This window comes from Oncorhynchus mykiss, chromosome 8 (genome assembly GCF_013265735.2).
Source record: "Oncorhynchus mykiss isolate Arlee chromosome 8, USDA_OmykA_1.1, whole genome shotgun sequence".
NCBI lineage: Eukaryota > Metazoa > Chordata > Actinopteri > Salmoniformes > Salmonidae > Oncorhynchus > Oncorhynchus mykiss.
Window position 1 is genome coordinate 18688056 of NC_048572.1, and position 27866 is coordinate 18715921.

The 27866-nt window shown below is 43.0% G+C and overlaps 1 protein-coding gene across 1 annotated transcript; it reads right to left on the reverse strand.

Moving 5' to 3' along the window:
* Positions 1-2395: 2395 nt before the first annotated feature.
* On the reverse strand, positions 2396-26765 carry LOC110529528 (S-adenosylmethionine decarboxylase proenzyme). The gene is made up of 9 exons (XM_021611778.2): positions 26425-26765; positions 21130-21216; positions 18059-18185; positions 12862-12964; positions 12624-12666; positions 8800-8944; positions 6112-6204; positions 5726-5881; positions 2396-5583 (listed from the first exon to the last, which is right to left on the reverse strand). Exons 1-9 carry the CDS (start codon positions 26532-26534, stop codon positions 5449-5451), a joined length of 999 nt encoding a protein of 332 aa, XP_021467453.1. The 5' UTR covers positions 26535-26765; the 3' UTR covers positions 2396-5448.
* Between the last annotated feature and the right edge of the window lie 1101 nt (positions 26766-27866).

Below are 27866 nucleotides of genomic sequence, written 5' to 3' on the forward strand. Positions count from 1 at the left end.
AAATACTCCTGTCTACTTCAGTGGAATACATTCAACAACAGCACATAATGTAAATGTGTTCCTTGGGCCCCCATTCTGTCTTTTGAATAATTATTTATTTTTTCTAACCTACATATTAATGGTTGTGTAATTGATGATATAGTCCTGGGGTAATCAGTACTGTGGAAGGGTTGGTGAGAGTACTGCTCCTGAAGAACAAATGATCACAGCGGTTTCCTACATGGAATGAGATATTGAAATGGAATGTGAACCTTGTAACTTCCACAAATGTTTATCAATGACATTAACTTGTGTGACACTTTGAATCGTGCCCAGTCATTCTCCCACTTTGGTTGGATTACACCATTTACTGTTTATACTGTATTTGCCATTCAAATGTTTATGAATTTCACAGAAACTTTCCTCTCTGCACAGCTGCTAGACCTGTCAGGGTTCCCCAACTGGCAGCTGATTTTATTTGGCCCCCAATTTTTCTGAGGCCAAAAATATATAACCCCCCCCCCCCCCCAAAAAAAAATATTTGAACTCCCAAGTTTTCTGAACATTTATTTACAGTACCAGTCAAAAGTTTGGACACAGCTACTCATTCAAGGGTTTTTCTTTATTTTTAATATTTTCTACAATGTAGAATAATAGTGAAGACATCAACACTATGATATGGAATACTGTAGTAACCAAAAAAGTGTTAAACAAATGAAAATATATTTCTATTTGAGATTCTTCAAAGTAGCCACCCTTTACCTTGATGCCAGCTTCGCATTTCATTGAACAGGTAAGCCTTGTTAAAAGTTCATTTGTAGAATTGATTTGCTTCTTAATGCGTTTGAGACAATCAGTTGTGTTGTGACAATGTAGGGGTGGAAAAAGACCAAGTCCATATTATGGCAAGAGCACCTCAAATAAGCAAAGAGAAATGACAGTCCATCATTACTTTAAGACATGAAGGTCAGTCAATCTGGAAAATTTCAAGAACTTTGAAAGTTTCAAGTGCAGTCGCACAAACCATCAAGCACTATGACGAAACTGGCTCTCACGAGGACCGCCACAGGAAAGGAAGACCCAGAGTTACCTCTGCTGTAGAGGATAAGTTCATTAGAGTTACCATCCTCAGATTGAAGCTCAAATAAATGCTTCACAGAGTTCAAGTAACAGACACATCTCAACATCAACTGTTTAGAGGTGACTGTGTGAATCAGGCCTTCATGGTTAAATTGCTGCAAAGAAACCACTACTAGGAGACTTGCTTGGGCCAAGAAACACGAGCAATGGACATTAGACCACTGGAAATCTGTCCTTCGGTCTGACGACTTACTTCCATTCAGCCACAAGAGCATTAGTGAGTTCGGAAACTGATGTCGGCTCGCAGTCAGCGTTCCAATTCATCCCAAAGCTGTTCAATGGGGTTGAGGTCAGGGCTCTGTGCAGGCTAATCAAGTTCTTCCTTACTGATCTTGACAAACCATTTCTGTATGGACCTCACTTTTTGTCATGCTGAAACAGGGAAGGGCCTTCCCCAAACGGTTGTCACGAAGTTGGAGCACAGAATCATCTAGAATGTCATTGGATGCTATAGAGTTAAGATTTCCCTTCACTGGAACTAAGGGGCCTAGTCCAAACCATGAAAACAGTCCCAGACTGCAGTTTGGAACTTGGTAGTGAGGGTTACAACCTAGGACAGACCATTTTTACACGCGACGCACTTGGCAGTCCCGTTCTGAGCTTGTGTGGCTTACAACTTAGCAGTTGTTGCTCCTAGATGTTTCCGCTTCACAATAGCACTAACAGTTGACCAGGGCAGCTCTAACAGGGCAGAAACGTGACCAACTGACTAGTTGGAAAGGTGGCATCCTATGGCAGTGCGACATTGAAAGTCACTGAGCTCTTCAGTAAGGACATTCTACTGTTGATGTTTTGTCTATGGAGAATGAACTGCTGTGTGCGATTTTCTACACCTGTCATTACAGCCTGCTGCTGAAACAGCCGAATCTACTCATTTGAAGGTGTCGACTTTGTGTATGTATTTAATGTAAATATTAATTGACACACCAAGTGACTTTCATTTTGGAAATCAGATCCAAAGTATTCCCACAGAGCGATGTGACCTTTTACAAATATAAGCAAGGTTTGAAATGGTTTTAAGTCTGTGTTTGAGCTTCTTGAATTCATGTTGCAGTCCACAAATTTGGAATTGTTCCTGCCCATAAACTCAAAACAAGTCATCCTGTGGCAAATTGTAGTTGAATATCCCGACATCTGGAATACCAATTGTCATTAGGTTTAGATACTTCTTGACCGTTTACGTAGGGTGAATTTCCTAGGTTTTAGTGAAAGACATGGTGAACTGGCCTTAACGCTTTACCTAAAATACCCCATGCTGACCAACAAACTCACAGGAGAAAGAGCTATATTTTTATTATTAAAGCATCAAGCTCAGAGTACAGATACATTTAGCACATCTTGACCATCCAAAGAACAGCAAAAGAGTTACAACAGCAAACATTTTCCCTTCAGTACATCCTGCAATTGCACCCTCTCACATCAGGGGAGTTGACCTTTTCCTTGGTAAGGCAAACAAAATACATGATGAAATTAGCTTGTTTAGAAAATAAAAATCCCCTCAGCTTCAGAACAAATACATCTGGAACACTGGTTTTACGACAAAAAAGGTAAACAAACAAAGTTGGAAGTAGGCAAAAATGCATTTCTTACAAAAATGTTTGTAAAAATGGTATTGAGAAAAACAAAGAATTAGACTTTAATAAAAAATAAGTTAAACCAACAGGACTACCCAGATCAAGTCCAAATAGGACTTGACCCAAAAGCAATCAAAAGTTACCTTTATTTGTGAACAGTGCTGGTGTCTATTCCCTAAACCAGTCAATACAGCTCCTAGAACAGTGGAGGCTGGTCACTCAGACATGAGTCATAACATTTCAGATAAAGACTATCGGCCAAAGTTGGTCCTCAGGAAAAAAAATAAAAGCTAAACCATTCCAAAAGCCACAGATGTACTGGAGGCAAGTTGTTCCAATTGTCAACTTTGCCCAGGTCCTTACATGAACTGAAGTACTCATTCTAGTGGTCCGCTTGTTATGTCTGTCACATTCAGTTTAAAGAAAGCCCAATTTTCTGTTAAATACAGTATACCATCATGTGATGGTCTCCGATGTTCTAAGGGCCTTCTAAACTAGCTGGGCAACGCAGCACCAGTTATAACCAGTTATAACCTCCAGGAGTTCTGAAGGCAGGCCCGAAATCACAGTCCCAAAAAAATAAAGTCCTGTCCACCCCAGCTGTCTGCAAATTAAACTCAATCTGCATTCGCTGGCAGGAGAAGCATCATGAACATTACTGACCAGCCAATGGAGAACAATCCTCAACATCCTATCAAAATCCGCTCTCAAATTACAAACCTCTGTCTGTATACTAACCAGATGGAGGGCATGCCTTCAGCACTGTAAGGTGGCTGTATGTATGCATGTTATTTAAACAAATATGTATTAACCCCCATCCCACCTGCTCAATAAATCAGAATGCCCCAGTACATGAGCTGATTAAACAAGGTGAAGCACATTGATCTACTTACACAGGAGAAACTGACAGCAGCACACTACACTGTCAAGCAATACAGAACTAGTAGTCACCTGTGCCACAGGATTTTTCTCACTAAACAAAAGGGCATTGATGGTACGCCAAAAAAACTGCAATGAAGTCACATTTTGGACCAATTCACTGCAAAATGCCTGCCCACAATAACATTTATAAAATGGCAGTTTATGCAACAGTTGTGTGGAATGATCCGGGATCACCCTGGCATGCTCAGATTGGTGGGCCTCTATTGTGTGCTTACCGACTCCTGTATGGGGGGGTACATTGTTTAGAAAAAGAAAATGCTTTGCTGGGCCACAACTGTACTAAGCAGAGTGTGATTCGTTATTTCCATTCAGGGCCACACTGTGCAGCCATCAGCACCTATGTCAAGCATGGTTCTGGGGCCAGATGACAGTGTCTGCTATATTGGGGGAGGGGGGGGGGGGGGGGGGGGGGGTAGTGCTATGCAGGATCCTAGGGACGTCCCTACCCCTTAGTTTCAAATATCAACGGGGTGGGCGGAACGACAATGGCTGACCATGCTGGACAGCAGAGGGCAGTTCTGGCCCACACCACAGCTACAAAGGGTCTACTAGGTCTCCTTGCAATTAACATTCAGATATAAAACACTTTAACTGGCTCCTCTAGTCTAAACAACGCCCTCTAGAACCACAGTTTGCACAGCCTTCATTCTTACGCGACTGATTCTTCCATTTAAGTTTGGATGTTTGTTTGTAAATCAATATTTTCACGAATGCATACATGAGTTTAAAACCACAGGGAATTCTAACCACCAAAGCCATCTTGTTGGTACAGTATACTGTAGAATGAGCCTGGGTATAAGAATGCATATATTACACATTCCATACCGTGATGTACCCAACTGGACATCCTAAATGATTTGCTCATACTATTGTCTGGGACAAGTTTAAAGCCTGTCCATTTGAGGACACATTCAACAGCTAAATGATTGTCAGGGTGGAGAGAAGCATGCCAGATTTGGCATTCTGACCCAATTCTAGCAGGAATTCCTTTGGCTGCAGTGCAGTTTACTGCCAAGAACAACTAGATGTTGACCTAGCGGTCAGCCTCTAGCCAATCCTCTAGTAGTGCAAAGCTAATAAAGTATGGCATTTTGATTTAAGGAATTCATTAGATAGACTCCGACGTTAATTGACAAATTATGCTATATGGCCCAAAGCTCACATGCTTCTAATCACTCAATAAAAGACCAAAGTCATGAACATTCTAGAAGACAAAAAAAGGGTTGCCGTTTCCTGTTTTGGTATTGAGGAGTCCTGCTCCAGTTGGCTGAAAACAATGTGTTCTTAAAGTGCACTCAAAAGTCAAAACCAAAAAGGATACAAACTGGCAACAGATCGATGAAGCAGCAGATCAGTTGAGGAAGGAAGAGTGTGTGGGGAGGCGTGTTTCAACTGTCGGTAAGCACAAAATAGTGGACCCATCTGAGCATGTCAGGGCCCTGGACTAGTGGGAGCGGAAGCCCTGTCTGTGGGGAATGAGGGGGGAGACTTGCAGCAAGGAGGCAAGGCTGGCCAGCAACAAACAGAGAGTGTTTAAATCCTCTACATGCACTTCAAGATCACAGCAAGAGTGAGCTAGAATATCTAAACAGAGAAGAGAGCTTTCATGCAAGAGATCTAAGTTATAGGTACAACAATTCAAACTGGAGGTTACACTAGTAGGGCCTGCGGCCTTGTCGGAACCAATAAATCCTGAATAACAATGGCAGCAAAGGGGACTGTGCCTCTCTGCTCGGGCAGAGAGATGGCCGCAGTGGGGACATCGCCCTGCTATGTGGCAGTGTTTCTTTTTTCTCTTTTTCATTCTTAATCCTCAACTCTGCTGGTGGCTCTTGGCGTAACTGGTAAAGACAAAATTGTAATCGTTGAATTGGGCCAACTGGCGGTCGAGGCGCTTGTACCCCTCAAGTTTCTGGGCGGAAGAAAAGACACTGCGACATTTGGAGCTCTGTGGGAGAAAATAAAAATGAAGTTAAGTGAAAATGCCAAGTACAGTGAAGACTGAAGATGTGACTTATGAGTGCAACGTTCTGGAAAACAGAGTCAAACATCCACAAGCCACATCAGACCCATTTTGAACGAGGACACACCTGGTTAACAAACAGCGTAGTCACAAATTTTCCTGGCTTAAAGATGTCCACAACTTTCCTGACCAAATCATCGTAGGATGTTTGAGAGAGGTTGGTTTCGAAGCTGACATAGGAGAACTCTGGCTCTGGAGTGATGTGAATCGTCCAGTAAGTTCCCTGTAAGATAAAGACAGACATTTGGTTTTAAAATGACTTCCAAGGCGTATTTAATAAAGAGCCAGAAGACAAAAAATAAAAAAAAACAGGGGGAAAAAGACAGCTGATAAATACTTGAGGGAAACTTGGACTTGATACGATTGCGATGCGTTGTCTCACCCAGCCATCTTAAGTTCAATGCACTAATAACTAAGTCACTCTGGTTAAGAGAGTCTACAAGATCCACTTACGTCAGTCTTCATTCCATTCATTGAGTATCCACAAGGGTTGAACATTGTGGCGTCAATCACAGAACCTGGTATCAGGTCACGAATTCCACTCATCTGGAAAAAAAATGTTATACACTGCTCAAAAAAATAAAGGGAACACTAAAATAACATCCTAGATCTGAATGAAATATTCTTATTAAATGCTTTTTCTTTACATAGTTGAATGTGCTGACAACAAAATCACAAAAATTATCAATGGAAATCAAATTTATCAACCCATGGAGGTCTGGATTTGGAGTCACACTCAAAATTAAAGTGGAAAACCACACTACAGGCTGATCCAACTTTGATGTAATGTCCTTAAAACAAGTCAAAATGAGGCTCAGTAGTGTGTGTGGCCTCCACGTGCCTGTATGACCTCCCTACAATGCCTGGGCATGCTCCTGATGAGGTGGCGGATGGTCTCCTGAGGGATCTCCTCCCAGACCTGGACTAAAGCATCCGCCAACTCCTAGGCAGTCTGTGGTGCAACATGGCGTTGGTGGATGGAGCGAGACATGTCCCAGATGTGCTCAATTGGATTCAGGTCTGGGGAACGGGCGGGCCAGTCCATAGCATCAATGTCTTCCTCTTGCAGGAACTGATGACACACTCCAGCCACATGAGGTCTAGCATTGCCTTGCAGTAGGAGGAACCCAGGGCCAACCGCACCAGCATATGGTCTCACAAGGGGTCTGAGGATCTCATCTCGGAACCTAATGGCAGTCAGGCTACCTCTGGCGAGCACACCCCCAAAGAAATGTCACCCCACACCATGACTGACCCACCGCCAAACCGGTCATGCTGTAGGATGTTGCAGGCAGCAGAATGTTCTCCACGGCTTCTCCAGACTCTGTCACGTGCTCAGTGTGAACCTGCTTTCATCTATGTAGAGCACAGGGCGCCAGTGGCGAATTTGCCAATCTTGGTGTTCTCTGGCAAATGCCAAACGTCCTGCACGGTGTTGGGCTGTAAGCACAACCCCCACATGTGGACGTCGGGCCCTCATACCACCCTCATTGAGTCTGTTTCTGACCGTTTGAGCAGAGACATGCACATTTGTGGCCTGCTGGAGGTCATTTTGCAGGGCTCTGGCAGTGCTCCTCCTTGCATAAAGGCGGAGGTAGCGGTCCTGCTGCTGGGTTGTTGCCCTCCTACGGCCTCCTCCACGTCTTGCCCTCCTACTTGCCTGTCTCCTTGTAGCGCCGCCATGCTCTGGACACTACACTGACAGACCAGCAAACCTTCTTGCCACAGCTCGCATTGATGTGCCATCCTGGATGAGCTGCACTACCTGAGCCACTTGTGTGGGTTGTAGACTCCGTCTCATGCTACCACTAGAGTGAAAGCACCGCCAGCATTCAAAAGTGACCAAAACATCAGCCAGGAAGCATAGGAACTGAGAAGTGGTCTGTGGTCCCCACCTGCAGAACCACTCCTTTATTGGGGGTGTCTTGCTAATTGCATATAATTTCCACCTGTTGTCTATTCCATTTGCACAACAGCAGGTGAAATTTATTGTCAATCAGTGTTGCTTCCTAAGGGGACAGTTCGATTTCACAGAAGTGAAATTTTGAGCAGTGTATATATAGTGCACTACAAAACAGCAACTAACTGATGAAGTCAGCTTTATGATAGTGTTCCTATCATAAATATTACTGGTGGGCACCAATAGCGATAATTCAATACGATATTGATAGTTTCATATAGATGGGCGCAAGGCAGTGATATTTGGGCCTTCCTCTCATTTACCTAAACTTTTTTTTTAAAAAGCATACACTACTGTTCCTGCATGCACAAAACCCCTTTCACAACTCACAGGCTGTCAACTAGGGACCTAGAAAATTTGTGATCCATTTTGTTTTTCCAGGTAAAAATGGCTTTTTGTTTTTTATAGAATGGGATATTCCAAGTCCATAACCATGTTTAAACTGCACCGTGAGACCACTTGAGCTCTGAAATTAGATACATTTTTGGGCAAAGTTACCCTAATGAAAGAGTGCACCAGCAAGATACTTGTTTGGTCAGCAATGTTTATAGCACTCATGTGATTGCAGAGTTTGCAAAACAAGTGGCCACAAGGTTAACAGCTACACAAAGTATAGACATATGCAAGCACTAGACAGACATTCCTGTGCCATTACAGAAAGTTGAAGGAAAATACAAATCGCTGATGCATTTTATTAGTGTCTTATGATTACCTTGGGCAAACGAATGCATTTTCTGATCAACTCTGTTTAACGTTTCCTACTAAGAGCAATACATGTTTTTAGATTGAATTCAGATCATGTCTGGATTCCATGATTGCGTCAGCAATGCAGATTTTATAGGGACCTAGGCAATTTATTGTACTTAATTGCCTGCTGATGAGCCAGCAACAGTTGATAAGCTTCCGATTGTATACAAACTGCTTGGGTAGGTTCCCAGACAATTCAGAGATGTGGAAGTGAAAAATGTACACAGTTGCCTTGTTTTTATAAAAACAATATATCAATATCGTATCGAAAAATGTAACTGATACTTTCCATATCGGTGCTCTTACTAGTGAATATCATTACAGAATAGGTCAATGTCATAAGAACAGGTCCCCTTGAAGGGGCCTACTGAGTGAGCCCTCGTGAAATCAAGAATAAATAACAATACCCAACATTGCTAGTGTGTGGGCCTTACACGAGTGACATCATTTGCAGAAACACCGTCTTTCATGAAGAACTGATCCATAATTGCTGGATCAAGGTCACTCATCAGAACTTCCAGCGTCTGATCTGCGTGCTTATTCTCCCAGAACTCTGGCAAATCCAGAGTAAACAGGTACCTGTAGGGAAACAAGGTAAAGGAAAACAACCACATTCAGCAGCACTGGACAGTGTAGTTGAAGTTCAACGGCAATTATTAATTAATGTCTCGTTAATGGAACAGTATCTTGAGTAAATTCAAATCTAATTTTGTCATATGCACCGAATACAACAGGTATTCAAATGCTTACTTACAAGCCATTAATCAAAAATGCAGGTAAGAAAAAAATTGCCTAAAAATATTTAAATAAAAGTAACAAAAAGTGCAGCAGTAAAATACCAATGTGGAGGCTATATACAGAGGATACCAGTACAGAGTCAATGTGGAGGCTTTATACAGGGGATACCAGTACAGAGTCCATGTGGAGGCTATATACAGGGGATACCAGTACAGAGTCCATGTGGAGGCTATATACAGAGGATACCAGTACAGAGTCCATGTGGAGGCTATATACAGGGGATACCAGTACAGGGTCCATGTGGAGGCTATATACAGGGGATACCAGTACAGAGTCCATGTGGAGGCTATATACAGGGGATACCAGTACAGGGTCAATGTGGAGGCTATATACAGGGGATACCAGTACAGAGTCAATGTGGAGGCTATATACAGGGGATACCAGTACAGAGTCCATGTGGAGGCTATATACAGGGGATACCAGTACAGAGTCCATGTGGAGGCTATATACAGGGGATACCAGTACAGAGTCCATGTGGAGGCTATATACAGGGGATACCAGTACAGAGTCAATGTGGAGGCTATATACAGGGGATACCAGTACAGAGTCCATGTGGAGGCTATATACAGGGGATACCAGTACAGAGTCCACGTGGAGGCTATATACAGGGGATACCAGTACAGAGTCCACGTGGAGTCTATATATAGGGGATACCAGTACAGAGTCAATGTGGAGGCTATATACAGGGGATACCAGTACAGAGTCAATGTGGAGGCTATATACAGGGGATACCAGTACAGAGTCAATGTGGAGGCTATATACAGGGGATACCAGTACAGAGTCCATGTGGAGGCTATATACAGGGGATACCAGTACAGAGTCAATGTGGAGGCTATATACAGGGGATACCAGTACAGAGTCAATGTGGAGGCTATATACAGGGGATACCAGTACAGAGTCAATGTGGAGGCTATATACAGGGGATACCAGTACAGAGTCCATGTGGAGGCTATATACAGGGGATACCAGTACAGAGTCCATGTGGAGGCTATAGACAGGGGATACCAGTACAGAGTCAATGTGGAGGCTATATACAGGGGATACCAGTACAGAGTCAATGTGGAGGCTATATACAGGGGATACCAGTACAGAGTCCATGTGGAGGCTATATACAGGGGATACCAGTACACAGTCAATGTGGAGGCTATATACAGGGGATACCAGTACAGAGTCAATGTGGAGGCTATATACAGGGGATACCAGTACAGAGTCCATGTGGAGGCTATATACAGGGGATACCAGTACAGAGTCCATGTGGAGGCTATATACAGGGGATACCAGTACAGAGTCAATGTGGAGGCTATATACAGGGGATACCAGTACAGAGTCAATGTGGAGGCTATATACAGGGGATACCAGTACAGAGTCCATGTGGAGGCTATATACAGGGGATACCAGTACAGAGTCCATGTGGAGGCTATATACAGGGGATACCAGTACAGAGTCAATGTGGAGGCTATATAAAGGGGATACCAGTACAGAGTCAATGTGGAGGCTATATACAGGGGATACCAGTACAGAGTCAATGTGGAGGCTATATACAGGGGATACCAGTACAGAGTCAATGTGGAGGCTATATACAGGGGATACCAGTACAGAGTCAATGTGGAGGCTATATACAGGGGATACCAGTACAGAGTCAATGTGGAGGCTATATACAGGGGATACCAGTACAGAGTCAATGTGGAGGCTATATACAGGGGATACCAGTACAGAGTCAATGTGGAGGCTATATACAGGGGATACCAGTACAGAGTCAATGTGGAGGCTATATACAGGGGATACCAGTACAGAGTCCATGTGGAGGCTATATACAGGGGATACCAGTACAGAGTCCATGTGGAGGCTATTTACAGGGGATACCAGTACAGAGTCAATGTGGAGGCTATATACAGGGGATACCAGTACAGAGTCAATGTGGAGGCTATATACAGGGGATACCAGTACAGAGTCCATGTGGAGGCTATATACAGGGGATACCAGTACAGAGTCAATGTGGAGGCTGTATACAGGGGATACCAGTACAGAGTCAATGTGGAGGCTATATACAGGGGATACCAGTACAGAGTCAATGTGGAGGCTATATACAGGGGATACCAGTACAGAGTCAATGTGGAGGCTATATACAGGGGATACCAGTACAGAGTCCATGTGGAGGCTATATACAGGGGATACCAGTACAGAGTCAATGTGGAGGCTATATACAGGGGATACCAGTACAGAGTCAATGTGGAGGCTATTTACAGGGGATACCAGTACAGAGTCAATGTGGAGGCTATTTACAGGGGATACCAGTACAGAGTCAATGTGGAGGCTATATACAGGGGATACCAGTACAGAGTCAATGTGGAGGCTATTTACAGGGGATACCAGTACAGAGTCCATGTGGAGGCTATATACAGGGGATACCAGTACAGAGTCAATGTGGAGGCTATTTACAGGGGATACCAGTACAGAGTCAATGTGGAGGCTATATACAGGGAATACCAGTACAGAGTCAATGTGGAGGCTATATACAGGGGATACCAGTACAGAGTCAATGTGGAGGCTATATACAGGGGATACCAGTACAGAGTCAATGTGGAGGCTATTTACAGGGGATACCAGTACAGAGTCAATGTGGAGGCTATATACAGGGAATACCAGTACAGAGTCAATGTGGAGGCTATTTACAGGGAATACCAGTACAGAGTCCATGTGGAGGCTATATACAGGGAATACCAGTACAGAGTCAATGTGGAGGCTATTTACAGGGGATACCAGTACAGAGTCCATGTGGAGGCTATATACAGGGGATACCAGTACAGAGTCAATGTGGAGGCTATTTACAGGGGATACCAGTACAGAGTCAATGTGGAGGCTATTTACAGGGGATACCAGTACAGAGTCAATGTGGAGGCTATATACAGGGGATACCAGTACAGAGTCAATGTGGAGGCTATATACAGGGGATACCAGTACAGAGTCAATGTGGAGGCTATATACAGGGGATACCAGTACAGAGTCAATGTGGAGGCTATTTACAGGGGATACCAGTACAGAGTCAATGTGGAGGCTATATACAGGGGATACCAGTACAGAGTCAATGTGGAGGCTATATACAGGGGATACCAGTACAGAGTCAATGTGGAGGCTATATACAGGGGATACCAGTACAGAGTCAATGTGGAGGCTATATACAGGGGATACCAGTACAGAGTCAATGTGGAGGCTATATACAGGGGATACCAGTACAGAGTCAATGTGGAGGCTATATACAGGGGATACCAGTACAGAGTCAATGTGGAGGCTATATACAGGGGATACCAGTACAGAGTCAATGTGGAGGCTATATACAGGGGATACCAGTACAGAGTCAATGTGCAAGGGCACCAGTTAGTCAAGGAAATATGTACATGCAGGTAGAGTTAGTTACTATGCATAGATCATGAAACAGTAGCATAAGTGGGGGGGACCTTACCAGCAATCAGAATTCAAACGTCCCATACAGTACGCTGCTCCATCTGTCGAAGGAAGATCATGTAATTTCTTTATCTTATGTGCCCGTGTCTCAAACACCTCCTGCTTAGAGAACAGCATATGAAGACAGCCTGTATATCGTCCCTGACTCGCCCCATCCACGCATAACACACACTCTTCCTAGACTCCAGTGATTAGAGTTGAGGAATTGAATTTGAAGCGTGGGCATTAGTACTTACTTGGGAAAATCTGGCTGAGAAATTCCACTTCCTCCTGGAAGTTCCGATGAGGGAACTCCTGATGGGTAGGCTTCATGAAGTTCTTGCGAGAATAGAAGAAATTCTGTAGGTTGCAAGGAGATGTTAGAACTAACCCATCCTGTCCACAATAACATCAACGCAAACAAAGATGGTATAATGTACAAACATAACATCTTGATGCGTAACATTGTTTATAAAACATTTACGAGTGTACACATTTTTGGTTTTACGAACATGTACATAAAATGGTATTCCATTTGGTTTGTATGCATGGATGTATAGTGTTCCTTGGACGTCATGGTAGAGGTTATGCTCTCACATGCACCGTCAACCGTGGGACTTTATATAGGCAGGTATATCTTTCTAAATCCTGTCCAAACAATAAAAAATTGGCCACTGGTGAACTCCAAATCAAGTTGTCGTGACATCAAGGAAGGTCAAAGGACATTAGACGAACCATAACTACATTTGGAATGTCATAGCAATGGGGTGTGAATACTTCATTTACATTTCTGCATTTCACTTTTATATACACCTGCAAACATTTCTAAAACAAATGTTTTCACTATCATTATGGGATATTGTGAGTAGATGGGAGACATTTATTTAATCCAGATTGAAAATCAGGCTGTAGCAAAATGTAGAATAAGTCAAAGGGGTATGAACACAAATAAATCACATTGGCTGCATATGGCCTGTCTGCCTGTTGTTCTGTACCTTTTGGACTCTGCTCTAGATTACTGACCTCTGTCTGCCCTTGACCGGTCTTTTGCCTGCCCGGTTTTTGAAATAAACTTTTGTTACTTCGAACTGTCTGCATCTGGGTCTTATCCTGAGGTCTAATAATTGACCAACATCTCAACCAAATATTACCCAATTATCCACGTTGAAATGACGTGGTGTACCTAGTGGGATGCTTATGTTCAAACATTCATGATGTTTGGTTTGTGAAGATAAACTGTTGTTCTGGGAATTGCAAGGGCAGTTGAGAAGCTCTAATTGAGAAGTGAGACCATGGATGATTGGGGCTTGGGATCAACAAAACACAGCCTATCCATCATAAAGTTTGTTTTTTGGTAAACTCTCAAATGATTCTAAATATTTTAGAAGGGCGACTCAGGTAAAAGGAAGTGGATTGCTCAGATGTTTTTCTACACCCAATGAAATAGTTAATGTTTAATTCACATGTTTGAGAGAAGACTAGTAGGGTGGAGTTTGATATGTGAACTTAGGTTAAGGATTACGTTGAATTCATATCAGTTCTCTGCTGTCAATGACTGGAACAAACTGCAAAAATCACTGAAGCTGGAAACTCATATCTCCCTCACTAGCTTTAAGCACCAGCTGTCAGAGCAGCTCACAGATCACTGCACCTGTACATAGCCGATCTGTAAATAGCCCATCCAACTACCTCATCCCCATACATTTATTTATTTATTTATTTATTTATTTATTTATTTATTTATTTATTTATTTAGCTCCTTTGCACCCCAGTATCTCTACTTGCACATTCATCTTCTGCACATCTATCACTCCAGTGTTTAATTGGTATATTGGACCCTTCGTTAACAGCGCCAGTGAGCCCTGGACAGAGGAGTCATAAAATAGTCCTACTTGATTACATTTCCACCTGATCAGATCATGGCATTTTTTCCTCACTTAGTGGTAATTGAAAGGGTGAGACCTGGAAAGATTGTTCAAAATAAGCTACATTGGAGGAACTATTGTCATTCTCAATGGATGTAAAAACAAAACTTTGTTAACTTGCTGTTTGAGATGGAAAAAAAAAAGAAAGTACTTTGTCTTAAACTCACTACTGAGGTTCTCAATCAGATCCAAAAGTAAGCATACCTTTGCGTGCAGGCCAGGTAGCCTAGGCCTACTTCTATGCTTAATCAGGTGTGCGTCCTTACTCAACATTGACAGGAGCACACAAACCACCACAACAAACACCTTGACAATACGTAAATGGAATAAAACAAAGTGTAGCCTCGGCTGTGCTCTCTGCAAACATATGCACTCAATATACCTGTAAAATACTAGTAATAAATTGAATGCATTAAGAAATGGTAAACAAACATTACGGCCTCCGCAATGGATTAGTCCACTGACAGAGTCAAGATGTTCCATAAACATTTATATTCTTTGCAACAGCCCAACTAAACATAATTGTATCGCTAGAACAGACAATCCACCAGTCAACTAAAATGAGGTCAGCACAAATGTATGCATTTTATTTATTTATTTTACCTTTATTTAAATAGGCAAGTCAGTTAAGAACAAATTCTTATTTTCAATGACGGCCTAGGAACAGTGGGTTAACTGCCTGTTCAGGGGCAGAACGACAGATTTGTACTTGCAACCTTTCGGTTACTAGTCCAACGCCCTAACCACTAAGCTACCCTACCGTGTAATTTTGAAAAAGCCACATCTCTTTTAATACCATCAATACCGTAAACTATTTATTTGAAATGTTTAAATAACTATTTGTAGCTACTTTAAGTTAATACCTGCAGCCAAATTGAGCAATACATTAGGAGAAAGCAGATTGTGTTCAATTAACCCGTCACATGAAGCTTACCATAGTTTGTAAATAGCACAACCGGAGAAAGCAGGCGGCGGTGAGGCCATAGCATTCTATATCTATCCGCGTCTCTTGTGCGGCTTACATGAGGTGATTAAGTTAAGACTCGTATGCAATTCACTACTAATTGTTTGCCATCAGATATTTTATAATGCTTTGACAGAAGTCAAAGACCTCTGGATGAGTCATCTGGGTTGCCATTTCCACCCCTGATCTTATTAGCATCCAACCCCCTCTTTGAAATTATATTAAAAAGCAACATGCAACTATTTAAGACTTTCCTAAGGAAATCAGTCAATTGAAATACATTAGGCCCTAATCTATGGATTTCAGACTGGGCATAGGCACACCCACTTGGTAGCCAGGTCCACCTAGTTTTACCCCACAAAAGGGCTTCACTACAGAGAGAAATAATCCTGAACAAGCCCCTCCCACTCAGAGGATGCCACAAGTGAAGAAGCCGGATGTGGAGGTCCTGGGCTGACATGGTTACACGGTCTGCGGTTGGACATCGTAAATTCTAGAAAAAGACATTTGAGGTGGCTTATGGTGGAGAAATTAACCTTCAATTCCCCAACAACAGCTCTGTTGGACATTCCTGCAGTCAGCATGCATACAGTGGCTTTGGAAAGTACTCAGACCTCGACTTTATCCACATTTTGTTACAGTCACACAAAGAAAAAACAGGTTTAATTACATTAACACAAGTATTCAGACCGTACTAAGTGCTTTGTTGAAGCACCTATGGCAGCGATTACAGCATCGAGTCTTCTTGGGTATGACGCTACAAGCTTGGCACACCTGTATTTGGGGAGTTTCTCCCATTCTTCTCTACAGATCCTCTCAAGCTCTGTCAGGCTGGATGTGGAGCATTGCTGCACAGCTATTTTCAGATCTCTCCAGAGATGTTCGATCGGGTTCTGGCTGGGCCACTCAAGGACATTCACAGACTTGTCCCGAAGGCACTGCTGCGTTGTCTTGGCTGTGTGCTTAGGGTCGTTGTCCTGTTGGAAGGTGAACCTTTGCCTGAGGTTCTGGGCACTCTGGAGCAGGTTTTCATCAAGGATCTATGTACTTTGCGCCATTCATCTTTGCTTCAGTCCTGACTAGTCTTCCAGTCCCTGCCACTGAAAAACATCCCCACAGCATGATGCCGCCACCACCATGCTTCATTGTAGGGATGGTGCCAGGTTCTCTAGTGGCGACAATAGGAATTTATGCAAAATATTTGGTTTCGTCAGACCAGAGAATCTTGTTTCTCATGGTCTGAGGCCTTTAGGTGCCTTCTGGCAAGATGTCAATGTGCCTTTTACTGAAGAGTGACACCTGTCTAGCCACTACCATAAAGGCCTGATTGGTGGAGTGCTGCAGAGATGGTAGTCGTTCTGTACGATTCTTCCATCTTCACAGATGAACTTTTGAGCTCCTTTAGAGTGACCATAGGGCTCGAGGTCACCTCGATGACCAAGGCCATCATCCCCCGATTGCTCAGTTTGGCCGGGAGGGGGGGGGGGGGGGGGGGGGGGGTCAGCTCTAGGAAGAGTCTTGGTGGTTCCAAACTTCTTCCATTTAAGAATGTAGGCCGGTGTTGTTGGTGACCTTCAATGTTGTAGAAATGTTTTGGTACCCTTCCCCAGATCTGTGCCTCGACAATCCTGTCTCAGAGCTCTACAGACATTCCTTTGACCTCATGGGTTGGTTTTTACTCTGACATGCACTGCCAACTGTGGGGCCTTATTTAGACAGGAGTGTGCCTTTCCAACTCATGTCAAATCAATTTAATTTACCACAGGTGGACTCAAACATGTAGAAACATCACAGATGATCAATGGAAACAGGATGCACCTAACCTCAGTTTTGAGTCTCATAGCAAAGGGTCGGAATACTTCAGTAAAGAAATGTATGTTTTTTTATTTTTGAATAAATATGCAAAAACGTCTAAAAACCTGTTTTTGCTTTGTCATTATGAGGTATTGTGTGTAGATTGCTAAGGGAAAAATATTTCATCAATTTTAGAATAAGGCTAATGTAACAAAATGTTGAAAAAGCCAAGGGCTCTGAATACATCCCGATCATACTGTTTGATTCTCTTGACATGCCACACCTGTCAGGTAGATGGATCATCTTGGACAAATGAGAAATGCTCACTAACAGGGATGTAAACAAATTTGTGCGCAAAATTTGAGAAAGCTTTGTGCATATGGAACATTTCTGAGCCCTACACTAAACTTTCCAATTATATTTCACTCAATACAGTTGGTTCTCACTCGTTAGCATTTAGCTAAGTGTCTACGTGAATTCACCATCAGCTGGTGCAAATTCCTGCTATTTTCCCACAATCCAGCAAACGTATTTGGTATGTCGTCATAGTGGTCTCTGACTTGGTTAAACTCAAGATAGAACAAATGTAAACATTTGCCTTTTTTCCAATGCTGATTTTTTACACAAACATGCTTCTTGAATTTAAAAGTCATTGATTTTGCAAAAGTACATGTAATCTGATTACAATATTTTTGCTGGTAACTTCAGAATAGTTCGTTTTTTGTAATCAGTTACTCCCCAACCCTGTGTGTGAGCGCACGTCACACTGACCTCGATAGCATCAAAGCCACAGTACTCCCTGGCCAGTTCCAGCAGAGGCATCAGTGCTTGCAGTAAGAGGGTGGTTCCACACGTCTTCAAAATGAAACGTCTCTTGGAGACAAACATGCTACTCTCACTGAATGGAAAAAGGGACAGAAGGAGAAGAGCAATATTATGAGTTTTATACACATTACATACATATCACAAGTTACAGTTAAATAGCCTTAACGCTAAGTTTTTATTTTTTTACATGAGCTCAATTTACATCCAACATGCATGTACAACTGTCAAAAGGAAAAAGTAGAGTTCTTCAGGTTCGATGCCTTCCAGCTAAGTAGCGTGTACTATTTAGACACCTGGAGAGTTTTTTTTTAAAGACACCATTGCGTGGCAGACTGACAGCCAGGCATGGCATTACCCTGGTGACTGCTGGCCATTGATTCTACACAGAGTAAACCTAAAGCAGCACATGCTACAAACAGCTTAACAGTCTGCCTTGAGCATGAATTCAAAACCAACCACAGGGCATTAGTGCATTGCTGTTATCATGGGCCTGAAATTGTTTACAGCGGCAAGCCCGTCTAGAATTCTGGCCCACAGACTCCTTGAGGAAACATAGCTGGGTTATCATTAGTCATCTGCCTCTTAGTTACAGTATAGCTAGTGAGTACTGATGGGGGGGGGGGGGGGGAATGTATACACTGCTCCAAAAAATAAAGGGAACACTTAAACAACAATGTAACTAACAATAAATGTCACATGCTGTTGTGCAAATGGAATAGACAGGTGGAAATTATAGGCAATTAGCAAGACACCCCCAATAAAGGTGTGGTTCGGCAGGTGGTGACCACAGACCACTTCTCAGTTCCTATGCTTCCTGGCTGATGTTTTGGTCACTTTTGAATGCTGGCGGTGCTTTCACTCTAGTGGTAGCATGAGACGGAGTCTACAACCCACACAAGTGGCTCAGGTAGTGCAGCTCATCCAGGATGGCACATCAAGGCGAGCTGTGGCAAGAAGGTTTGCTGTGTCTGTCAGGGTAGTGTCCAGAGCATGGAGGCGCTACCAGGAGACAGGCCAGTACATCAGGAGACGTGGAGGAGGCCGTAGGAGGGCAACAACCCAGCAGCAGGACCGCTACCTCCGCCTTTATGAAACGGAGGAGCAGGAGGAGCACTGCCAGAGCCCTGCAAAATGACCTCCAGCAGGCCACAAATGTGCATGTGTCTGCTCAAACAGTCAGAAACGGACTGCATGAGGGTGGTATGAAGGCCCGACGTCCACAGGTGGGGGTTGTGCTTACAGCCCAACACCGTGCAGGAAGTTTGGCATTTGCCAGAGAACACCAAGATTGGCAAATTCGCCACTGGCGCCCTGTGCTCTTCGCAGATGAAAGCAGGTTCACACTGAGCACATGTGACAGACCCCTTGTGAGACCATATGCTGGTGCAGTTGGCCCTGGGTTCCTACTGCAAGACAATGCTAGACCTCATGTGGCTGGAGTGTGTCAGCAGTTCCTGCAAGAGGAAGGCATTTATGTTATGGACTGGCCCGCCCGTTCCCCAGACCTGAATCCAATTGAGCACATCTGGGACATGTCTCGCTCCATCCACCAACGCCACGTTGCACCAAAGACTGCCTAGGAGTTGGCGGATGCTTTAGTCCAGGTCTGGGAGGAGATCCCTCAGGAGACCATCCACCACCTCATCAGGAGCATGCCCAGGCGTTGTAGGGAGGTCATACAGGCACGTGGAGGCCACACACACTACTGAGCCTCATTTTGACTTGTTTTAAGAACATTACATCAAAGTTGGATCAGCCTGTAGTGTGGTTTTCCACTTTAATTTTGAGTGTGACTCCAAATCCAGACCTCCATGAGTTGATACATTTGATTTCCATTGATAATTTGTGTGATTGTTGTCAGCACATTCAACTATGTAAAGAAAAAAGTATTTAATAAGAATATTTAATTCATTCAGATCTAGGATGTGTTACTTTAGTGTTCCCTTTATTTTTTTGAGCAGTGTATATTTTTTGCGATATAGCCTATGGTATCTCATTGAAAATATCACTATTTTTGGCACTAGTTCAACGATCGTCTCTGCAGCAGACGTAATCCCTGATTGTTCAAAACATTAAGAACATGTGCTTTCCATGACAGACTGACCAGCTATGATGCCTTATGGAGGTCAGCTCAATATTAGGAAGGTGGTCCTGATGTTTGGTACACTCCGTGTATAGTGAGCAATCTGTTCGGAACGTCGAATCAACAAAATTGCAGTATTGAATTGCAATACATATTGTATTGCCAACTAAGCATTGTGATAATATTGTGTCGCCTCTGGTCATTTCCAGCACTACTAGTGAGAAGGAAGAAGTTTGTGGGGCATATGTAGGATTACAACACCAATGTTGTCTACTTGCAGTCAAACATAAAGCTGTCACAGGTAGTCCTCCCCTGAATCAGCACTGTCCCATTCGCATAACAAACCTCAAGAGTGAAGGAGAACGCTACTCCGTTGTGCTAGCCCCGGCCTGGTCGAGGTCTGTGCAACAGCTAGACAGATCAACCCTACCCCTCGTTACCAGACGGTTGTAGGTGGGACTTAACCGGCAGAGGGAGCTGAGAGTGGAGACCTCTCACAACAGCCTCCGCAGCCAGACTAACACCCAGGGTCAGGCATGTACTTTTTACTGGCAATGACTTGCCCCAAAGACCAGTCAGAGTACACTGGTGTCACAAAGGGCAGATTTCACCATCAGATATCGATTCCTAGGAACCTAAATTGGCAACTTGTGCCTTATATGCTTGTGCGCTGCCAGGGTGCTCATTTAGCCATCTTTCAACTGAGCTCAGATAAGACCCAGGTCATTAGGAGCTTCAGAACAGGCAGGGAGACCTGAGAGATCTAAAAAGAGCTCTGCTCAGTCAGTCCTTTCACCCTGGGGGAGAGAAGAGTTTCCATGCAGCCATTCACAATGAGACGATTACAGATGACGCAATCCCAGCTCTCTATTCTGAAATGGGGACAAGCCAAGGTGACAGTGGTAAACAGAACAGGGATTCGGTCGCTACTCACCTGAGTATATAAGCTTCCTGCTTGTCGGTCTTTGTCACACTTATGATCAAACAGTGCACATTCTCCAGAAGTTTGTCCCACTCAAACCTGAAAGACAAAAAGCATTTGTTCATGTTTGTTTTTTGTTTTAACACTGCAGCACACTCAATTTAATAGTTCAAGACTTGCTTTTTCAAAATAGAAGCAACTGTCAGAGGCTAGACTGTAGTTCTAGTGTCAGACAATTTGAATAACAATCTTACATTAAGCTAATCATTTCACAATTCTGGGCATGGCATTTGGGGTGTCTAACTGGTGTGACTGATGACTAAATAGACAGTGAAATTAATCTGCCAACAAACCATAAGGGCTGTCTAACAATTAATGTCTTGCTTTAGATTTTAAAAAGGCCTAACCAACTCACTTTACTTACATAAACAAATGATTGAGGCTAGTAACAGTGAAAAGAAAACCTACAGTACTATATTCAGGTTGATTTTGAAACAGGTCCAGAGCCCTGGCATTCCCTGGAACAGTGCAAACAGCAGGCAGGTGCACTCTGGCACAACAGGTACAGGCTACTATTAAGCAACAGCCTGCTCACAAGACAGCAGGTAGATGACAATCCAGTTTCTCCACCGCTTCTAGGTAATAACTGTAGGGATTAGGCCTCGTAATGACTATGATCATCCAAAACAGTTAAAGATAGGTAGATCAATCAAGAAGGTTGAGATCCTGTTCAACTGCAAATAGTGTTTAAATACAGATGTCAATAGAAGTTAACAATTTAGCTCAGGAATGGGAAACTGGCAGCATGCATCCATGTAGGCCCACAGATCAATTACCAAAAACAAAATAATTAAATATATTTGAAGAACTAGTCAGGGTCTCAATTTACTGTTGAGTTAGAATACGAGGCTAGGGCCGGATCTGACCGCACGTGTGGGTATGGATGTGTCTACGCAGACCCACAAGTCACTGCAACCCCCCAGGAGTTGATTGTGGGCTCCACCCCATCAAGTTGCCCCATCCTTGGTTTAGCGCATAAATCCACCATGTCACGAAATCAGTTACCATGGTCCTGTTGAGCAAGACTTTGTAGACTGTATGATTGCGAGATCGTTTTACATAACCGGGACTTATTTCAGGGGGTCAATGAGTTTCTTGAGCATCACACCTTTCCCTAAAAACCCCTTGTAACATCTGTCAAGTATCATATTGAGTGTGACATGAACAATGTAGTTACGAAGTGTTAAGTTTCCCCAGACAAGTGTATTGATGGAAAGTCAGGATAAAACACAGCAAATAAATGCCAATAGGCACCTCTCAAAACAAAACACATGGCCAGTCTATCTGGGGAACTATTTTTCTTATAAAATGTGAAACACCATTTGTATTAATAGACCCGCAATATAGGTCAAATGAGGTGGACTTCCCCCATTAGAGCGGCAGGTGTGCTGATTAACAATCCTCAGACGGACGTCCATACCAAGAGAAATGTTAAACACCAACATTTCTGCTGACCATAAGAAAAGTTTTAGCTGCTACTCAGCCCAGAGAAAGACAGTGGCAGAGGCGGGTGTAAGGTACAGATCTGTGAATCAGATGCCCTTGTGGACTTAGTTGGACATTGGCAGGCGTCCAGCATCCAGGATCCACTGCCGCCGATCTGTTAATCTTCCTTGGCTGTAAATTAATACCCGTCGTCATTCCTAACCATATGTTAACCATGAAAACCCTGGCTTTCCCTTGGATTGCCAACAGTAGCCATGAACCTTGCCACAGAGGCAGGTGAAGAACCATTTGTCAGTCCTTCTCATTCAATGAAATCACATGTATTGGAATGGACTTTAATATGGCAATTGCCATTCCATTACTACACTGAACAAAAAATGTTAAAAGCAACATGTAAAGTATTCGTCCCATGTTTCTTGAGCTGGACTATAAGATAGCAGAAAAGCTTACCACTCAAATTTGTTCACATCCCTGTTAGTGAGTTTCTCCTTTGCCAAGATAACCCATCCACCTGACAGGTGTGGCATGTCAGGAAGCTGATTAAACAGCATGATCATTACAAAGGTGCACCTTGTGCTGGGCACAATAAAAAGACAAAATGTGCAGTTGTCACAACACAATGCCACAGATGTCTCAAGTGTGTGCATTTGGCATGCTGAGACAGTAGGAATGTCCACCAGAGCTGTTGCCAGAGAATTTAAAATGTTAATTTCCCTACTATAACCCACCTGCTGTGTTAGAATTTGGCAGTACGTCCAACCGGCCTCACAACCGCAGACCACGTGTAATCACGCCAGCTCAGGAACTCCACATCTGGCTTCCTCACATGCGGGATCGTCCGAGAAGCTACTAGGACAGCTGATGAAACTACAGGTTTGCACAGACAGACTTTTTGCAGAAACCGTCAGAGAAGCTCAGCTGCATGCTTGTCGTCTTCATTGGGCAAATGCTCACCTTCGATGGACACTGGCACGCTGGAGAAATGTGTTCACAGATGAATCCCTGTTTCAGCTGTACCGGGCAGGCAGCGTTGTGTGGGCAAGCGGTTTGCTGGTGTCAACGTTGTGAACAGAGTGCCCCATGGTGGTGGTGGGGTTATGGTATGGGCATGCGTAAGCTACGGACGAACAATTGCATTTTATGCACAGAGATACCATGAGGTCCTGAAGCCCATTGTGATGCCCTTCATCCGCCACCACCTCGTGTTTCAGCATGATAATACACAGCCCCATGTTGCAAGGATTTGTACACAATTCCTGGATGCTGAAAATGTAAAAGTTCTTCCATGGCCTCCATACCGTACTCAGACATCACTCATTGAGCATGTATGGGATACTCTGGAGCAACACTTACAACAGCCTGTCCCAGTTCCCGTAAATATCCAGCAAACAGCCAAACAAATATTCACCCAAGTCCAAAACTAACAAAAACGGTCACAGAATTGAGTACTAATGTATGCAAACGCTACGCTGTTTCGACTGGGAAGCATGCAAAAGCCTTGAGGAACCTTAAAGTGGCCTCTTGTCAACAAGTTATTCAAGTCAAATAATTGAGGATTGGCAGCAAAGGTTCAGGCCACAAGCATACCACTCTGCATCCTACTTCTTGCTAAGAAGGATTGGTCCTGGTCAGTCCCTGGATGAGAGACCAGATGCTGCTGGAAGTGGTGTTGGAGGGTCAGTAGGAGGCACTCTTTCCTCTGGTCTAAAAAATAACATTCCAAGTGCCCAAGGCAGTGATTGGGCACATTGCCCTGTGTTGGGAGCAGTCTTTCCGATGGGACGTTAAACAGGTGTCCTGGCTCAGTGGTCACTAAAGCTTCCATGGTACCTATCGTAAGATTAGGGGTGTTAGCCCAGTGTCCTGGTTAAATTTGCAATCTGGTTCTGATCATGACTACTTAATCATCCCCAACTTCCAATTGGCTCATTCACCTGACATAACTATTCCCCAGGTTGTTGCTGTAAATGAGAATGTGTTCAGTCACCTTACCTAGTAAAATAATGGTTAAATAAAAATGAAGACTCCAAATCGTATTAAAAACAAGAGCATTGAAATAATTCAACATGGTTGACACGTGTTCTTTATTAGATATTAGGGCCAGTGGTAGAAAAAGTACCCAATTGTCATACCTGAGTAAAAGTAAAGATGACTTGAGTCATTTTCTATTAAGTTAACCAGTAATATACAGTGAGCGTCCAGAAGTATTTGGTTATGAATATACTTCAGTATCAAAAGTATAAATCCCTTATATTAAAGCAAACCAGATTGCACTTTTTTTTTCTTCATTTCGAGGGGCACATTCCAACACTGACATAACTGACGAAAGCAGCATGTGTTTAGTGAGTCTGCCAGGTCAGAGGCAGTAGGGATGACCAAGGATGTTGTTTTCGTGATACCATAAGTTAGTTAACTGGACAATTTTCCTGTCCTACTAAGCGTTCAAAATGTAACGAGAATTTTTGGGTTGCAGAGAAAATGTATGGAGTAAAAAGTATTTTGTTTTCTTTAGGCAGGTAATGAACTTAAAGTTGTCAATTATAAATAGTAAAGTAATGTACATAACCCCAAAAACTACTTAAGTAGTACTTTGAAGTATTTTTACACCACTGATTAGGGCAATGCAAATAGGCCTAGTTTGAAGGGTTTTGCAAATACAATTTAGATGGCCCCATGCATGGGTATGTACAAGTAACAGCAACTACAAGCGTTAGTTTAATTTAAAGTTCATTATTGCATTGATCCCGATTGGGTAAATTACACTAGTGAAGATTGGCTTCTCAGCTAAGTGGTTGGCAATCAACTCAAACTGATCAGGTATAATGGTAGATATCGCGTTAGTCTGTTAATGGCCTTCGTTCATTGTGCATTGCAGAGGTTGTAAATCTTCAGCGGCGAGAGACCATGATTGCCAATGCGGCATATCAGAGAATAGATCGCGGTGGCCACAAGGCGCTACAGTACCACATCGTGACGCAGAGAAGTGAAATGGAAAATTACTACAGCTAGCCAGAAGATACACAATGACACCAACAACTTCAGAAGTTGCGTTGTAGACTTACCTAGCTACCTGGTTACATAAGATACAAGATTGCATAAAGATAATGAGCTATTTAGCGTGTTTAGTGTCAAATCAAATCAGTGGGCAACATGTTGAGATCATCACCCTTGCATGGATACATCGAACACCAATGCATGCGCAGTATGCGAAAAACCCGCGCTGTCAAACTCACCCCAATCTGACCACTTTTCTTGCCAAAACAATTTGCTAGCTTGCAAATTGGAATACTTAACATTGCATTGATGGTACATGCAATATTCAAATACGTTTCTAAAACATTAGATAATTAGTATTACTGGAGAGCTAATGAATGGCAGTAGCGGGCATTAGTCAGCAGCTGACTGAACCGCATGAATGAATGACTCGGCTACCGCGTTCGTTCCCTAAGCAAATGCCAAGCTAGTGGTGGTCAGTGTGGGGGGATGGTAATTCATGAGTGACGATGTTATCTGAATTTAGCTAACCAGCTGGCTAGCACTGCGTGATCACATTAGCCACCACATGACATGTCAGTGAAAGATTGTGGTTTACGAGATAACCGTAGTCTTTAATAACGGGCCCAGTTAACTAGATAAATAAATCCTCGTTACAATGTTTCTTTCTAGCGCGTGTTGAGGGTTGAATCGCCATCCAGTCTTCTTGAGTGAACGGATTTCTGAAGCACGGGGGCTAATGTTAGTAGCTTAGTTAACTAGCTAGCCAAAGGCAGAACGTATTAATCACATCTCAACTTCACAAACCTTGGGATGGTACGGAGGTCCCCTGTTCCTTTGATCTCATCTTGCCGGGAGAACCACACCTCCAACAGCTTCTCGGTTCCCTCGAAGAAGTGTGCACCGTTCGCTTCCATCGTGAGTTAACAGACACCAACAGAAATTAAACGTCGGTTACGTTTCCAATTGAATTAGCCCTTGTTTGATCGTTATAATTTATTAAGTACAGTCCTTTAGCAATCCAGGTGTAATTTCTTGGTTTAACCGTCTTCCCTTTTACAGAGAATACTGTAAAGCAAGTGCTAGCTAATATCGCCGGCCATACTGTGTAAAGCGCAGAAAAGGGGACGCGTATTGGTTTTATTCACCCAGCCTAAAACGTCACCCCCACGTTAGTCGAATCACGTTGCTGGGTTCTTGCTAATGAAGTGGCGATTGGCAGTGGCAACTGTCAGCATGACAAAATAGTACATTGCCAATCTCCAATTTTAAACGATAATACATTTAATTGGCAGATATGCCATATTTCCCTAATAATAAACGCTACTCTGCGTTCAGGTAAACTGTTCCCGTCTGCTCTCAAAACATGTAGCACCTTCAAAGCCTTCTCGACTGAGACATTTTTTTAAATGAAGTCCAATCAGTCATGCGCTCATTGATTTTAACTTAAAAGGCCATAGGGCCTACTGAATTGTAATGCAATAGAAGACACATTAGTATATACATAGGTGTAATTTCAATACGTGCGTTAACTGGGCTATGTACAATATTTCGTTTTTTATATTTATTTTGTATAGGTGTATTACATGTTCTATCCAATAGCAATGTGATTCTATGGGCATTGTTTTGACTTCTGTGTTGAAACAAGTTTCTATGTCCTGATCTCTGTTTTTTTTAACTGTATGGTGTATTTCTGTTTTTCTGTTTTGTATATAATGGTTCCATGTCTAGATGTTCACCGATGTCTAGACGTTTTAGGGACTACAGATGGAAATGAGCTATTAGCTAAATCTGGTGCGACACATGTTCTCTCAGTGCTCTGGGACATGCTTTTGTTGTTCATTGTCCCTGCCAAATAAACGTAATACATATAATTAATTAAGGTATCTAGGCCTACTTCTGTTCTTCATAAACGAGTTATGGTGGATGTCATAATAGTGTAATATGATTGCATATGCATATTTTTTTACAGATGACAAATTACATGCAGATTTGCTACATGTAGCCTACCTCTCTTGTATAAAAGCAAAAGGCTAAAACTAATAGATGTCACAGGTGGGATTGTATAGTACAACCTATCCCTCCAGTTGAAGCTACTTCAATATACCTCTTTTCTATTCAAACTCATATTGGAGACCTGCACATGTTCGCTCAAACTTCAAAAGGATTACACATTTGTTGTATACAAAACATGAAATGTTACAACTGATCCACACATTTTCTGAGCGCGTTCATGAGTACGCAAGTGC